The sequence below is a fragment of the Tachysurus fulvidraco genome, chromosome 12, assembly GCF_022655615.1.
Source record: "Tachysurus fulvidraco isolate hzauxx_2018 chromosome 12, HZAU_PFXX_2.0, whole genome shotgun sequence".
In the NCBI taxonomy this organism is placed as follows: Eukaryota; Metazoa; Chordata; class Actinopteri; order Siluriformes; family Bagridae; genus Tachysurus; species Tachysurus fulvidraco.
The window spans coordinates 6,814,721-6,829,540 of NC_062529.1; the positions used below are offsets into that span (position 1 = coordinate 6,814,721).

Here is a 14,820-nt window from a genome sequence, read left to right on the forward strand (position 1 = left end):
GATCTGTCTGAATGTTAAAATAGCCTTGTTTTCTAAATCAACTATTGTTTATAAATATTTGTTTCTATTAATTTCCATTTATGTGTATTACTTTACGTGTTATTGTATTTAGAGAAACTTGAATGAATGAATGAATGAATGGATGAATGAATGAATGAATGAATGAATGAATGAATGAATGAATGAATGAATTACGGGATGTTCAAGTAAAAAGACATTCTTTTTTTTTTTTACATCCAATGTCTCTGTGAAATGACTTGAGAACTGTGATTTGATCCCAAACATTGACATTTTCCATTACACCACAAACTGCATGATGAACTGTATGATGAAGTGATCATGTGCTTGACCGATTTACACAGCAGGCAATAGTGTTTAAAATGTACCACACTCCTCTGACTCTAAACAAAACTGACAGTAGCTTAGCGAATTAGATAAAGATGAATGAATCAGTTTAACAAGAGCCTGCTTTCAACTGTGGAGGATTTCTGACTGCTGCATTCACCTTTAACACGAATGATATCAGAGATCAGAAAATCCTGTCTCAGTAGCATCGGCACAGCCGCTTACTGTTCTGAATGGTGGGCATTAAACTCTGCGATAGTGAAGTCCCAATGGTGTATGAAGATGGAATTGTGTTTTCAGTATGTCTGAGGTCTGAACACATAATGGCAGTGAACAACCCCAAGGAAAGGAAAGGGGGGGCATTGAAGCTTTTATTATTGCCACATATACATTACAGCACAGTGGAATTTTTTTTCTTCACACATCCCAACTGAGGAGGTTGGGGTCGGAGTGCAGGGGCAGCTATGATACAGCGCCCGTGGAACAGGAATGGTTAAGGGCCTTGCTCAAGGGCCCAACAGTTGCAGCTTGGCAGTGCTGGGGCTTAAACACTGATCCTCCAATCAACAACCCAGAGCCACCGGTAAATTTGTTTGTGAGGGTCACATAACCATGAACTCTATTATTTTTTTTTATACATAAACAGGACATGATTTTCATTTCCAGAAGCATTATTTTGGGGGCTTTGTACGAACTGGACCTGATAAGAGCATCATTCAGCATACAGCAGAGCAGCAAGTCGTTTATTTTTCTTTCCTCTTTTTTTTTTTGTGGTGTATTTTTGCACTCTGATGTAGCAAGGTGTAAGAAACGCTCTTTAGGTGGCTTTTATACACGCTGATTTCTAAAGGTATCATGAAGTTATTGATGAATAGCACTAACTTGGCTCTATCTGTGTAGGTTTTGCACTCCCTCCCCCTCGCTTTTCACTCCCTTTTCTCCCCGTCAGCAGTTTGACTGAGTGCGTTTCGCTCATTCAGACCTCAGTAGGGCTCTTTACTGTGGAAGTAGTGTGGAAGTGCAGAACTGAACTTCCCTACTGTCTCCGTGCGAAGAGGCTCATATACTTTATTCAACACAGTTGCGTTTTTATTTCCAAACGATATTTTTTCCTCCACATTGGACCTTAAAGCGTGTCCTAAAATTCGAGTAACCTCAAATCGAGAGTGTTTTTTTTGAAAATTGTTCCAATTAACATTTTGGGCGAAATGATTAATTAAATTAGCATTAGCCGATGCTATCTTTGCTAGCTCGCTGAAGCTCTGGCTGAAGCTTACAGACTGAGTGCTAATAGTTAGCCTGCTAGCTAATCCTATAGACTTAATGTTGTTCGCGTCAGTTAGTGGAACTTAGCTGGGTTGCTATTGCTAACTTCATTCGGCTAAAGCTATTTCTATAGACGGCGCTGCAGTTTGAAGACATCGCGATACGTTGTTTTACTGCTTGCGCTAATGCCTGAGGGGATTTGTGCAATTTATTAAGTTGATATTCACACTTCGTTTTTTGACACCGAGGCCGCGAATTAGCCTTCATCTCAGTATCTACTTAGCTTAGCCTGTTAGCTTGCTAAGCTAGTCGTGTGTGTGTGTGAGAGAGAGAGAGACGTAGCGAAAGTTCGGCAGTGCATCAAGATGCCCGCGATGTTAGAAAAGGGTACGACGGAGATGTCGGGGAAGAGAAGGGGCAGAAACTCGGTGAATAATCCGGCGAAAAGTTTTACTTCGAACGGCAACAGTAACAATTCTTGGGAGGAAGGAAGTTCGCCTTCCTCTAGTGATGACGAGCACGGTAAGTCAGTGTTAGTAGCCTCGGTCACTCGGTACAAGTTCTGACACTTTTTCAGCCTGTTTTGTGTCTGACTTTTGCTTTGTTTTTGTTTGTGAGAAGGTGCAGGAGGGATGCGAGTCGGCCCACAGTTTCAGGCTGTAGTTCCAGATTACGACCCCGGTAAAGTGGACTTGAGTTTTATGAAGTGTGATGAAGGCGCAGGTTACAGTGTGCGGGAGCCTCGAACACAGCCCGTTGTTTCACTATAGTGTAGTTCATCAGACCTGCATCACACTGCACCATTTACTCCAAACTGATTTACTTCTCTACTTTAAAATAAGATGTCTGGCTGTTTATAGCTTCTATTTTTATGCCGTTCCCTTCTCTGCCAATTTTTGTGTGTGGTTTCTTCAATACATTGGGGTCACTTGCTTATGTTTATTAAAGTAAACTCTGGTGTTTTTTTATTATTATTATTATTTTTTATTGTTTCCTTTAAAACCCTTATACACAAGAACAAAATGTATTTGTTTTTTAGTACGGTGTAAAATAGGGCCAAAAGTATGTGGACACCAACGAACCTGCCATAACTGTATAGACACACAGTCCACTTTATTAGGAACACCTGACCATTCTTTGCAGTTATCCAATCATTGTGCCAGCAGCTTTCTATACTGATCATCAGTAAATATTTGCATCAAACATCAGAAAATGTAATTTGTTTGACCTCAACCATGGCATAGTTTTGGCAAGATGTCTGTGGTAACTCAAATAAGCTCTGTTTAGAGACTCCCTTTTGTTTTTTTAGCTTTAGGTGCTTAGTTTTTTAAGGTGCTCTTGGTACATACATACATTTACATATTTACATAGCACTTGAGGAAGTAATTAGAGATGAAGAATGAATCACAGAACACAGGTAATAATCCCTGTATTAGCTGTTTAAGCCGGATATGGCATGGGAGAAAAACTGTTTTTGTGCCTAGATGTTCTAGTGCACAGAGATCTGTAGCGTCTTCTTGAAGGAAGAAGTGCAAACGGGTTGTGGTGGGGTGAGAGGGGGCTGTAATGATGTTACCCGCCCATTTCTTCACTCTAGAGTTGTACAAGTCCTGAAGGTTGGGCAGGTGTAGACCAACAATCCTTTCTGCTGCCCTAATAGTCCATTGCAGTCTTCTTAAATCAGATTTGCTGGCTGACCCAAACCAAGCAGTTATAGACGAGCACAGAACCGACTCAATAACAGCTGAGTAAAACTGCGTCATCTGTGCTTGTGGCAGGTTGAACTTTTTCAGTTGACGAAGGAAGTACAACCTCTGCTGGGAATTTTTCACAGTTGAGTCAATTTGAATGTCCCACCTCAGGTCCTGTTAGATGGTGTTTCCCAGGAACTTAATTGACTCCACTGCAGCCACAGCGCTGTCCATGATGGTCTCCACAGTTTTGAGCATGTTCAGCTCCAGGTTGTTGTGACTGAACCAGACAGCAAGCTGCTCAAGCTCTTGTCTGTATGCAGTCGTCTCCGTCCTGGATGAGACTGATGACTGTAGTGTCATCTGCAAATTTCAGGAGCTTGACAGAGGTGTGTTTAGAGGTGAAGTCTTTTGGGTAGAGAGAGAAGAGCAGTGGGGAGAGAACAATGCTGATGGTGCGGGTGATGGATGTGAGTTTTCCCAGCCTCACTCGCTGCTGCCTGTCTGTCAGGAAGTTGGTGCTCCTCTGACAGATGGAGGTAAGTACATAGAGCTGTGTCAGTTTTTTCAGGAGGGTATCTGGAATGATGCTGTTTAAGGCGTCATTTAACCGGCCTCTTAAATGACTCTATGACCACAGACATTAAGGCAACGAGTCTGTAGTCATTTAGCCCTGTGATTTTTGGTTTCATGGCTACAGGGATGATAGTGGAGCGTGTGAAGCAGAAAGGGTCTTCGCACAGCTCCAGTGATCTGCTGAAGGTCAATGTGAAGATGGATGATAGCTGGACAGCACAGGCTTTGAGGCAGGCTGGAGAGACACCATCTGGGCCTTTGGCTTTCCTTATCTTCTGTTTGCTGAAGACTTTGCGTACATCTTCACAGATCTTGAGTACAGGCAGAGGAACAGTAGGGGGAGGCAGGGGGAGGGTGTTGATGGCCATGCTGTAAGATAGTCAGAGTAGGCGTGAGGTGTCAGACCAGGCTTTTGTTTTTTAAACCTGCAGTAGAACTCATTGGCCTCAGTGCCAGGGGATGGGGTCTTCTAACTGGTGATCACTTTCAAGCCATTCCACTGTAGAGTCATTAGTTGAATGCTGGTTTTTTTTTTTTGTTTTTTTTTTTAAGCTTTTCTGAGTAGTTTTCCCTTGCCATTCTTGTCTCCCTATTTGGTGTGTATTTGGCCTGTTTGTACATACTAATGTTTGGTTGTTTTTTTGTACCATTTTCTGTAAGTTTTAGAGACTGGTGTGTGTGAAAAACTCAAACCAGCGTATCTTGTACCAAATTCTATGCCATGGTTACAGAGATCAGTGTTTTAGTGATGCCACACAATTATCTGATTCGATAACAGCATGAAAATACAAGTGTATCTAATAAATTGGAGTGCGTATGTGTGCTATAGTAGTAGAAGGTCATATATAATATGTAGTTTGGCTGCCAAAAGAAACATGCCCTGAGCTAAACTAGTCAAACTGGTAGATGAAACCAGTTTCTAAATTACTGCTAAGACTGCAACATAGGCAAGCTGTTTTACAGAAAGTCATGATAGCAATGCAGTTAGAAAACATAAGCCATTTTAATTCTAATTAAATTCATTCTAAATTTTAATCAATTTAATTAAGAAAGTTGGATGCTGGAAAATAAATTGGCAGCTTCTAAAGCTGGTCTACCAGCATGACCAGTTCAGCCTGTGATCTGGTGGCTGATCAGACCAAGCTTTTTTATTTATTTCTATCTACGATATATTATACAATAATATTATATCAGATTGTTGTCTGACAAAAGAGTACATTGTTAGTGCCATTTTTAAATAATTTTAATTCAGGATTCGCCGCGTTTGGATGCCAAGACAACTTTTCACCCTTATATTGCTGTTGCAGACAAAATCATTTGTCATCATAGAACATATTAAGTGCCATGCACCAGCATTGAGACCAAAAAATTGAGACTCACCAGCATTGAGACCAAAAAATGGCAACAAAGCAGTCAGAAATCTCTGAACGTGACTGCTGCATTGACGCTCGCTTAAAAACCACCAGGAAGATGGAAAAACATCAATGACCACATACTAATGGACAGTTAATATTGCTTATTAACTTCAGGTCACTTTGAAGAGTGTTTTTATTTGATACGAACATGTTCCTTTTATTCACAACGAGATTTTCATTCTATAAGCTGACACTGAGAAAACCTTACCACATAGTCGGTTAGTTTAACCACCGTTGTATTTAATCTCAGACCGCAAGATAAAACGGGCGAGAACAAAACTCTATTAAAAAGCAGATCCGTTTTCTCTGCTTTATTATATGTGACGCTTGTGTGTGTGTTTTTTTTTTCCGTCTTGCCAGAAGTGGCCAAGGCAAGCCAGGAAAGAGATAATCTGGGGATGTTGGTGTGGATTCCTAACCAGACTCTGTCTGAGACTAAATGTGAGTAGCTATAATCTATGAGCTTATATAAATGATCCACTACAGGCCAAAAGCGTGTAAGTAGTGTTAAGTAACAGTTAATGAGCAGAAAAGCGTTTGCAGCAGTCTAAATATGCACGTGTTGCTCATTTACTTGATTTATTACCCAGGTATATACAGTACAGACCAAAAGTTTTGACACACCTTCTCATTCAAAGAGTTTTCTTTACTTTCATGACTATGAAAATTGTAGATTCATACTGAACTATGAATTAACACGTGGAATTATATACGTACATAACAAAAAAGTGTGAAACAACTGAAAATATGTCATATTCTAGGTTCTTCAATGTAGCCACCTTTTGCTTTGATTACTGCTTTGCACACTCTTGGCATTCTCTTGATGAGCTTCAAGAGGTCGTCACCTGAAATGGTCTTCCAACAGTCTTGAAGGAGTTCCCAGAGATGCTTAGCACTTGTTGGCCCTTTTGCCTTCACTCTGCAGTCCAGCTCACCCCAAACCATCTCGATTGGGTTCAGGTCCGGTGACTGTGGAGGCCAGCTCATCTGGCGCAGCACCCCATCACTCTCCTTCATGGTCAAATAGCCCTTACACAGCCTGGAGGTGTGTTTGGGGTGATTGACCTGTTGAAAAGGTGGTGTGTCTAAACTTTTGGAAGGTGTGTCCAAACTTTTGGTCTGTACTTACATAAGAGAGAACATTTAGAAGATAGCATAAACAACAGAACGCATTTTCCACAAACAATCAGTTTTCAGACTCTACTATGAAACTGAACTATGATGTTTCTGTTGATCATCATTGAGATGTTTTACAGCTTTAATATAGTTCACAGATATCAAATTCAGTTGATTGGACATGGTTTGGACATATAAAGCTCCATGGTCCGTTTTAAAGCAATTGGTCATAGATATGAGAGACAGCATACTGGTATGACTTGTTGGTCCATTTGATATTACCAAAACATTTGCATTATTTTGTTTACCAGCACAGTCATGGAGCGTGTTTATCCGCTTAAACCACAGTGGTTTGCCAATGTTCGCAATATTTAATTGATTATTGAACAACATTTCAGCAGGTTAGAGTTCAGTTCAATGTTGTGACTGCCCTGTTCACACCTACATTATAGTCCTGATCAAGTCATTCCCTCACCAGTATCTATCTCTCACTCCCACTCTATTGCCCTTCCTGTTTTTTTTGTTTGTTTTTGTTCTTTTTTCCTCCATATTTTACTGAGAATCCAGAGAATGTAAACCTTTCTGTTGTACAGACTTCACTGTACTGAGAAGCGTAGTGACAGGCTGTGCACTTGCACTTCCATGTATAAAAAAAAAAAGTCTGTTATCGAAGAACATCTCCAAATTACCAGTTATACGTTCCCTTGCTAAATGAAATCTTTTTTTTCTCTAAGATACTATTAGACTATGTGTTTAAGACATGTAGATAAACAGTAACGTATAAGAAGGATCACGATCATATAGAATCTAGAATCTGATTGTCAGAACGGCACGCTTTAGTTTACAAAAAACTTTGCGGGAAAAACCTATTTATACTTTCCATCAACGTGGATTTTGTCCAGAATTACAGGATAATAAACTCGTTGTATAAACCTCTGCTCTGTACAGTATATTGATGAATGTCTCTTCTCCCCCCCACCCCCTTTGTTTTTCCATAAAAAAAAAGTGGATGAGTATATTGCAATAGCTAAAGAGAAGCATGGGTACAACATGGAACAGGTAAAACTATCTTTTTTTTAATGCTTTGTATTTCAGTGTTTGTGATTCTCAATCTAATTGTTTAATATTTTTGATGCACAAGCTATGTTTCAGGTAATATGATTAATATATAATATAATATGTTAATTGTTAGATACTAGGAAAGTATCCTTGCCTTTATGTTCTAATATCTTGTTTCCTTAACAGGCATTGGGAATGCTTTTCTGGCACAAACACAACATAGAGAAGTCTTTAGCCGACCTGCCCAACTTCACCCCTTTCCCTGACGAATGGACAGTAGAGGACAAAGTGCTGTTTGAACAAGGTTTCAGCTTTCACGGCAAAACCTTCCACCGCATTCAACAAATGGTGAGCCCCCACAAGCAACACTGCGCTTAAAACATGTTAAATCCACCCATGTTGTGTCGTAGGGAATTTACATCCCAGTTTTTCCCCCAACAAAAGTCTGCAGCTGCAGTGAAACAATGGCGACTAGTGTACGTTCATTTGTCTTTAATGAGAGTAACACTGGGAATAATTGTGGAGGTCTATTTGATCTCAGTGGATACAGTTTGTTTATTTATTTTATTTTTTCTTTCATTTTCCAGCTTCCAGACAAATCAATCGCAAGCCTTGTGCGATTCTATTATTCCTGGAAGAAAACACGCAGCAAGACCAGTGTCATGGACCGCCATGCACGCAAACAGAAGAGGGATCGAGAGGAGAGGTAAGACATTCATTATACTGTACATATAGTCAGGTCTTAGAACTATATTTCTGACTGGATTTTATAGTTTGAAATATTTGTACTTTAAGTTTTTGTATCCAGACTCAGTGACTTAGTGGTGTAGGAATCAAGTGTTATACAGTATGTGATGTGCTGAATCCAACCCCCCCCCCCCCCCCAAAAAAAAAATCTAAAAAAAAAACCTTCAGTAATTGGGCAAACTAACATGATCTATTATTAATTATTAATACTTGGTTGCAGGGAAAACCCATAGACTTCCATTCATAGGCACTAGGTTTCTTCCTTTGTGAGGCTCTGAAGGTCTTTACTTCAGTGGTTTACTACAGTTCCTGCTTGTTCTTGGGCCGTTTTGCTGTCAGCAATTGAAACGCATGCTCAGTCAGAGTCAGGATAGCTGACTGACTTCAGAACATTTCATGTCTGTCTTCTCTTCCCATTATTCTGGTACAAGTTGATCGTAGGTTGTCTATATTCTCTCCGTGTTCTAGAACGTCCGGGTTTTTGCCGTCTTCTCCATCGTGTGGTAAACCCCCTGTATTTATTCTGGTGAAGGTTTCTCTTGATTGTTGCTTTTGACACAGATGCTCCTACTTCCTGGAGGGTGTTCATGGTCTGGCCAACCGTTTTAAAGGGATTTTTTTCTTCAAAGACATCCATCCATTTCTTCTGACATCCATCACATGTTTTTCAGTGATCATTTAGGCTTTTATAGTATACCAAATTTCTTGTTGATGTCAAACATTAGACGTGGGGAAAGAATGATCTTGGTGCCTCTGAACATGGCTCGTTTTTAAGTACTTAAGAAACTATTGATTTTGTCCAGAACAATCTCATGTTTCTTCCCTCATTTTAATGTTTGGTGTGAATATTAAGGCTAATAACACAAAGGCTCTTGATCTGTATGTAAATGAATATCACTGCCGCCACGTGATTGGCTGTTTGGTGAAATTCCATAAATCAGAAGGAATACAGGTCTTCCTATTAAAGTGGCTGATGTGTGTTTATTTATTCATATATATAATGATGGGAGGTATGCAGTTGTCTATGTCTGACCACAATTAAATAAATTTAAATAAAGCCCCACTTTCCCAATTCTTTCCCCAGTTTTCATTTTTAAGGGCAGTAATATTTAACCATTAATCAACATCAGACATCCACTTTGTGTGATGTAACCTCAATCAAATGAAACTCCTCCTTGTTTTTTTTTAAGTGATGATGAGGCTGAAGAGACAACCCTCATCTCCCCAGGTGACACAGAAATTGAATCAAAGAAAGAGGAAAAAAAAGAGGTAGAGATTTTTTTTTCTTATTATAAAACCTTGTTTACATATAAACTAAAATGGAAAGAACAAACTGATCTTAGGTGTACTATTGCTGTACTTTATTATTATTATTATTATTATTATTATTATTATTATTATTATTATTATTATAAATTAGAAATGAATGCTCATTTTGCAATGTTTTTCTCCCCCCCGTTTGAAAGAGCATGCAGTATTTATCTCTCTGTTTTTCTCAGGGTTCATCTGGACCTGAGAAACAGGAACCCAAACCTGCACTTGTCCAGAAGGTACCTGTACAAATTTAAATACATCCATGGCTTGACTCTTTTAATACTTTGCTATTAAAATGCACTTGATATAGTTCTTTTACATGTTTTTAGTAACAGGACGCTTTTTAACATCATGTGCAATTTTATCCAGCTGGTGGGAAATAATGGTCCCGTCCCCCGTCCTCCCCCTACCTGTAGTTATGATTGGGCAGTTTAAAGAATTCTAGGACATTTAATCTCTCTCAATGGCTTCTTTTCTCCTATTACAAACTATAGTCACCTAAAAGGTTTAAGTCCAGTTTTCTACTCGTTTTTCAGACAGTACCTCTCTCAGACAAGCCAGCTCACATTAAAAAGGAAGCACCAGGTCCAAGAAACCACCACCGATCCAAGAGAAAGCCTCCCAAAGGCATGCACCTGAACCAGAGTGACGTGACCGCCATGTCGAGCAGCGGCCCAGCCGCCGCCAGCGTCCTCAGGCAGCTGGACATGGAGCTCATCGGCATTAAACGACAGGTCGGTTTCTCCTCTACATTCATTTTACATTAACCTATGTGAGCACAGTGTCAGAGTGGACATTTATGCATGTGATTGTGAAACCCATGTGCAGATCCAGAGCATCAAACAGATCAACAGCGCCTTAAGAGATGCACTCGAAACAGGGGTAGAGGATTTTCGACCTCCTGAGGTAATCACACAGTATGATGTGTCCTACTTCTAGATGTTGATGTTAGCTTTTCTTCCTGTTCTTAAGAATTTTAAAAAGTGGAAGGATTCACTGTTATTAGCTGTCTAGGTTTGATTTTGACGATGATCTTTTCCTGCTTATTGTTTGTCTAATTTAAGCATGCTGTTTTCAAAGGTGAATCAGAAATTTAACACACGCTGGACTACAGAGGAGCAGCTTCTTGCTGTACAAGGTAAATGTGCAGGGTGTTTTTTTGCTAATACAGTTTTTTTTTTGCTGTTTTTTTTTTTTTTTTAGCTGTGTTTATTTCTGCCAAATATTTTATTATTTATTTTCACTTCGATTTTCAGCTATAAGGAAATACGGAAGGGATTTTCAGGCCATTTCCGATGTGATCGGCAACAAGTCTGTGGTGCAGGTGAAGAACTTCTTCGTAAACTACCGTCGCCGCTTCAATCTGGATGAGGTGCTGCAGGAGTGGGAGGCGGAGCACGGCGTGGAAGCCTCCAAGAGCTCGGAGGAAGAGAAGATGGAGGTGTCGTCTGAGGAAGGAACCACCACACCTGTACCACCAGAGGACCAGAAGGAGGTCTGAAGCTCTTGAACCAAGACAACACATTTCATATCCTGTTTTTAAAATACTCCAGCTGTCTAAAGTTTGGCAGCACCTTTTTTTTTTTTTCTTTCAACTGTGATTTTTTTTTTTTTTGTTAGAATGCCCTTTAATTGTGCAAGTAACATTAAGGGCAAAGAAAGTAGTGCTGTATGTAATTAATAAATAAATAAATAAAACTTTGCCAATGTTAAACCAAATTACAATTGGAAAAAAAGCTCATTTTTTACTTAGAAATTAATTTTTTTTTTTTAAATAGCTGGTCTATTTAGATGACGTGTGATGCACCAAGACTGATTTTGTGTCCTGTACAAAATCAGTGTAGCTGTCTAGATTTGATTTTGACAATGATCTTTTTTGACGATGATTCTTCGTAAACTACCGTCGCCTCTTCAATCTGATTTTGTGTCCTGTACACAAAAACAGAGCATAAACAAGGTGCTCTAAGGAACACACTGGATAAGTGAATAATAACCTTTTCTTTATTACTTTTTTTTAATATTGTCCAGGAACCGATGCCCACAGAAGCACAGACCCCCTCGGCCTCCTGAGTGCCAACACCTGAGGGATCAGATGCTCCTGATCCTACTGCAGTCTCCAATCCAGTTGAAGGAATGTCGTGCTGAAGAGGCACCGACTCGTACCCACCATTCCCACCAGTCTCCTTTGCTGCTGTTCCTTTGACTCAGTTGAAATCTATGATTCTTACATGTCCTGCAATTTGGAATCTCACCTGGCCCAACCCAGGAATAAGGATAGTCTTTACTTTTGTATCGTCACTGCCAGCAGGAAATAGTCTGTCAGGTTGATGTTGTGGCTGGTGCTTCAAGCACTGTATATACTGAAACTTCAGAAAAACCGTGGACGCTGGATGGGTTTGTGAGCTTATCAACAGACGAGGCTTGACTTCTGTCGGAAGGTTCAATAAACATTGTTTCGGTCTCCCTCACAACCTGCTAGTTACTTTAGCGTAGCATCAGGCTCTTGCATACGTTTTGCTCCTTATCAGTTTGTACAGTGATCATATTTAGTATGTTTGATTTTAGATGAGTTGTCAACGTCGCTATCATGACTTGAGCTAAAGGTATTTATTTGCTTAATAAGTCGTTTCAAAGGAAAAATAGGCTTTCCGATTATGAAAGAGCCTGTATCTTGATGCCTGAATCTGAAAGTCATATGAACAGTTTTGGTTGTATTTAAAATTCAGCCCGTGATTCTGTTCATTGGCAGGAGAGCCAGCTGTGGTGCTGCAAGTAACCAGGATTATTAGCTGCCTTTAATATATGGTGAAGTTAGCAAAGTTAGTAGTGCTATTTTTTATTTATTCAGCCATGTAAGGCATGTTTAGCATATAATTAAGTTACTTCTGGTGAACCAAACAAATGCAGAGAAGTACAACGATGGACTGCTTTTTTCTTTTTTTCTTTTTCCTAATCCTGGCTGATTCACAGTAATCTTCTTGGTCTCGTTGCAGCGAGAACACAAACACACCGTGTTCAGCTTTGTTTTAAATCATTTAAGGACAGTTGGGACGGATAAATCTGTTCACCAGAAATTAACTATTGAATTATGGCTAAATGGATTATGCAGGTGTCAAAAATATTGAACTTCCTCTTTAAGATATTTAATACATTGAATAAGAAATGCTGCATTTTTACAATTTGTTTTGGTATTTTAAATATAGTGACTCAGTATATCAGGTTCTTAATTAGAATTCAAGTAAGTTGCTTATGTCATTCATTGAAAAGAGACACAATAATGGACAATTATTAGTTGCTAAGGATTATGTGTGTGAATATTGCAAAATAAATGTCTTTAAAAGCGAGGGCTGGTGACTAAATACAGGCTGCCTGTAATAGTACTCTGGATTTGGATTTTTTTTATTCTATACATATATATATTTTTAAATATTATTTTGATATATGCTTTTCTCTTGGGTTTTTAAATGACATGTATTAGTCTGTCTTGTATGCATGGGCAAATATTTGGTAAACTTGGTCCAATTTTGGAAGTGTATTCCCGAGTTAAAAAAAAGGAGGGGAAGTGTGGATGCAAGTTGTGTCAGTTGTTAAAAGCACTACCGATGTAATAGAGGCAGGCTGCTGAATTAGAGACAAAATGGTCAAGTCTGTCCTGAGGTTATTTTCTTTTTCTCCATTCATGTTCATTTTTCTAACTGTGCCAGAACCACAAATGGGAAAACCAATTTCGATTTTGTTTGTGTCTGTGAGCGTCTATGAGTGTGTTCATGCTTCATTGTGTGTGTTTTGACAATGCATATTTTGCCCACGTATATCTGGTTTGTCACATTAGCCGCCGAATAAACCAATAGGATTTAACCAAGTAATGGAGCATGTGTATTGTATGATTCTGACCTGAATGCTGCGTCCTAGAGCGACTTTCCTATAATAATGATAGTTATATTAGCCTGAGCAATGATAGTTATATAAGCCTGATCAATCAGCAGATTTTGTTACAAGGTTAAAGGGAAGGGGGGTGTCTACTTGTAGGTAAACGTATAATTTCTTTTAAGTTTCACATTGAAAGCCGTTTATAAAATTAGGTTCTCCTGAGTGCTGAAAGGTGTAGAAATAAATAAATCTGTGTGTGTGTGTGTTTATATATATATAGATATATAGATATACATATAGATATAGATATATATATAGATATATAAAATGTGTGTGTATATATGTGTGTGTGTGTGTGTGTGTGTATATATATATATATATATATATATATATATATATATATATATATACACACATACATACATTTTATATATATACATATATAAATATATACATATACATATATGTGTATATATATATATATATAATGTATGTATGTGTATATATGTGTTTTTATATACGAATAGTGTATAGAGATGAAAGTCTATGTATGAAAGGCAAAAAAAAACTTTATATATTCCTGAATTGAAAGTGGATACAGTCCCCATGATCTAGATGACGTGCAGTATTTAGTTCTCCAGAAACCCGTGTTACGCAGTTTTCCCGTAAAACACATCGTGTGTATAAAGGAATCACTCCTGCACGTATACACGACGATCAGTTATCAATCTCTTTTCACTAACAACAAAGGTAACGCAGTTTGAACGCATGAGGCATTTGGCAGGTTTGACACGTACTGTATTTGAAAGAGAAAATCCAGATGTAGAAATATTTCAGTGCAACAGAAAGTGAAAGCAAACTCCCCCAGCTGTATATCTACAGATTTGTGTAATCTTTCTTTTGTGTACTGTAGTAATGCACATGTACTGTAAAGTCCAGTATGTTTTAACAATATTCTATTCTATAGCGATTTCAAAAACGAAACGAATCCTGCAGAGAGAAGAGTCATGAAAGTAGTAAAGATTAATAATCCAGACAATTCGAGCGATTTGGATTGCACCATATCTGGGTGTGTTCACTCTCATATCTAACTCACTTGCATGATACATCATTATTGTACCACTGTATAAACTGGTTTGTGTTTGTGCGTTTTTTTGTGACACACACTGAAATAGAAAAATTAATTCATGTCTTTAGAATGAATAAATGAAAACTTTTCTGCTTTAAATGGTAGCCATAGGTGAAAGTTTAGCCCAACACATGATGTGTGTTTTATTGTAGCAGTTACTACATGATGGAGCTTTTATTGTAAACAGTCACATACAGTGCAGTAGAGTAATGATAACCATCAACATACTAATGGTGTATGAGGCTACAAATGTCTTATGAAGCAGCATAGTATTGTTTAAGTCTGCTCACAT

The 14,820-nt window shown here is 38.6% G+C and overlaps 1 protein-coding gene across 1 annotated transcript; it reads left to right on the top strand.

Annotated features, from left to right (window-relative positions):
* Nucleotides 1-1,258: 1,258 nt before the first annotated feature.
* rcor1 (REST corepressor 1) lies at nt 1,259-13,391 on the top strand. The gene is made up of 13 exons (XM_027172529.2): nt 1,259-2,133; nt 2,233-2,292; nt 5,654-5,734; nt 7,416-7,468; nt 7,655-7,816; nt 8,056-8,174; nt 9,406-9,484; nt 9,715-9,765; nt 10,066-10,263; nt 10,358-10,435; nt 10,610-10,667; nt 10,786-11,024; nt 11,558-13,391. The coding sequence occupies exons 1-13, from the start codon at nt 1,977-1,979 to the stop codon at nt 11,597-11,599; spliced, it is 1,377 nt and encodes a 458-aa protein (XP_027028330.1). The 5' UTR covers nt 1,259-1,976; the 3' UTR covers nt 11,600-13,391.
* The last annotated feature ends 1,429 nt before the right edge of the window (nt 13,392-14,820 follow it).

Coding starts and splice junctions, on each gene's coding strand:
- rcor1 (XM_027172529.2), top strand. CDS start 1,977: ATGCCCGCGATGTTAGAAAAGGGTACGACGGAGATGTCGGGGAAGAGA. Junction 7,817..8,055: donor TCCACCGCATTCAACAAATG/GTGAGCCCCCAC, acceptor TTCATTTTCCAG/CTTCCAGACAAATCAATCGC. Junction 9,485..9,714: donor AGAAAGAGGAAAAAAAAGAG/GTAGAGATTTTT, acceptor TGTTTTTCTCAG/GGTTCATCTGGACCTGAGAA.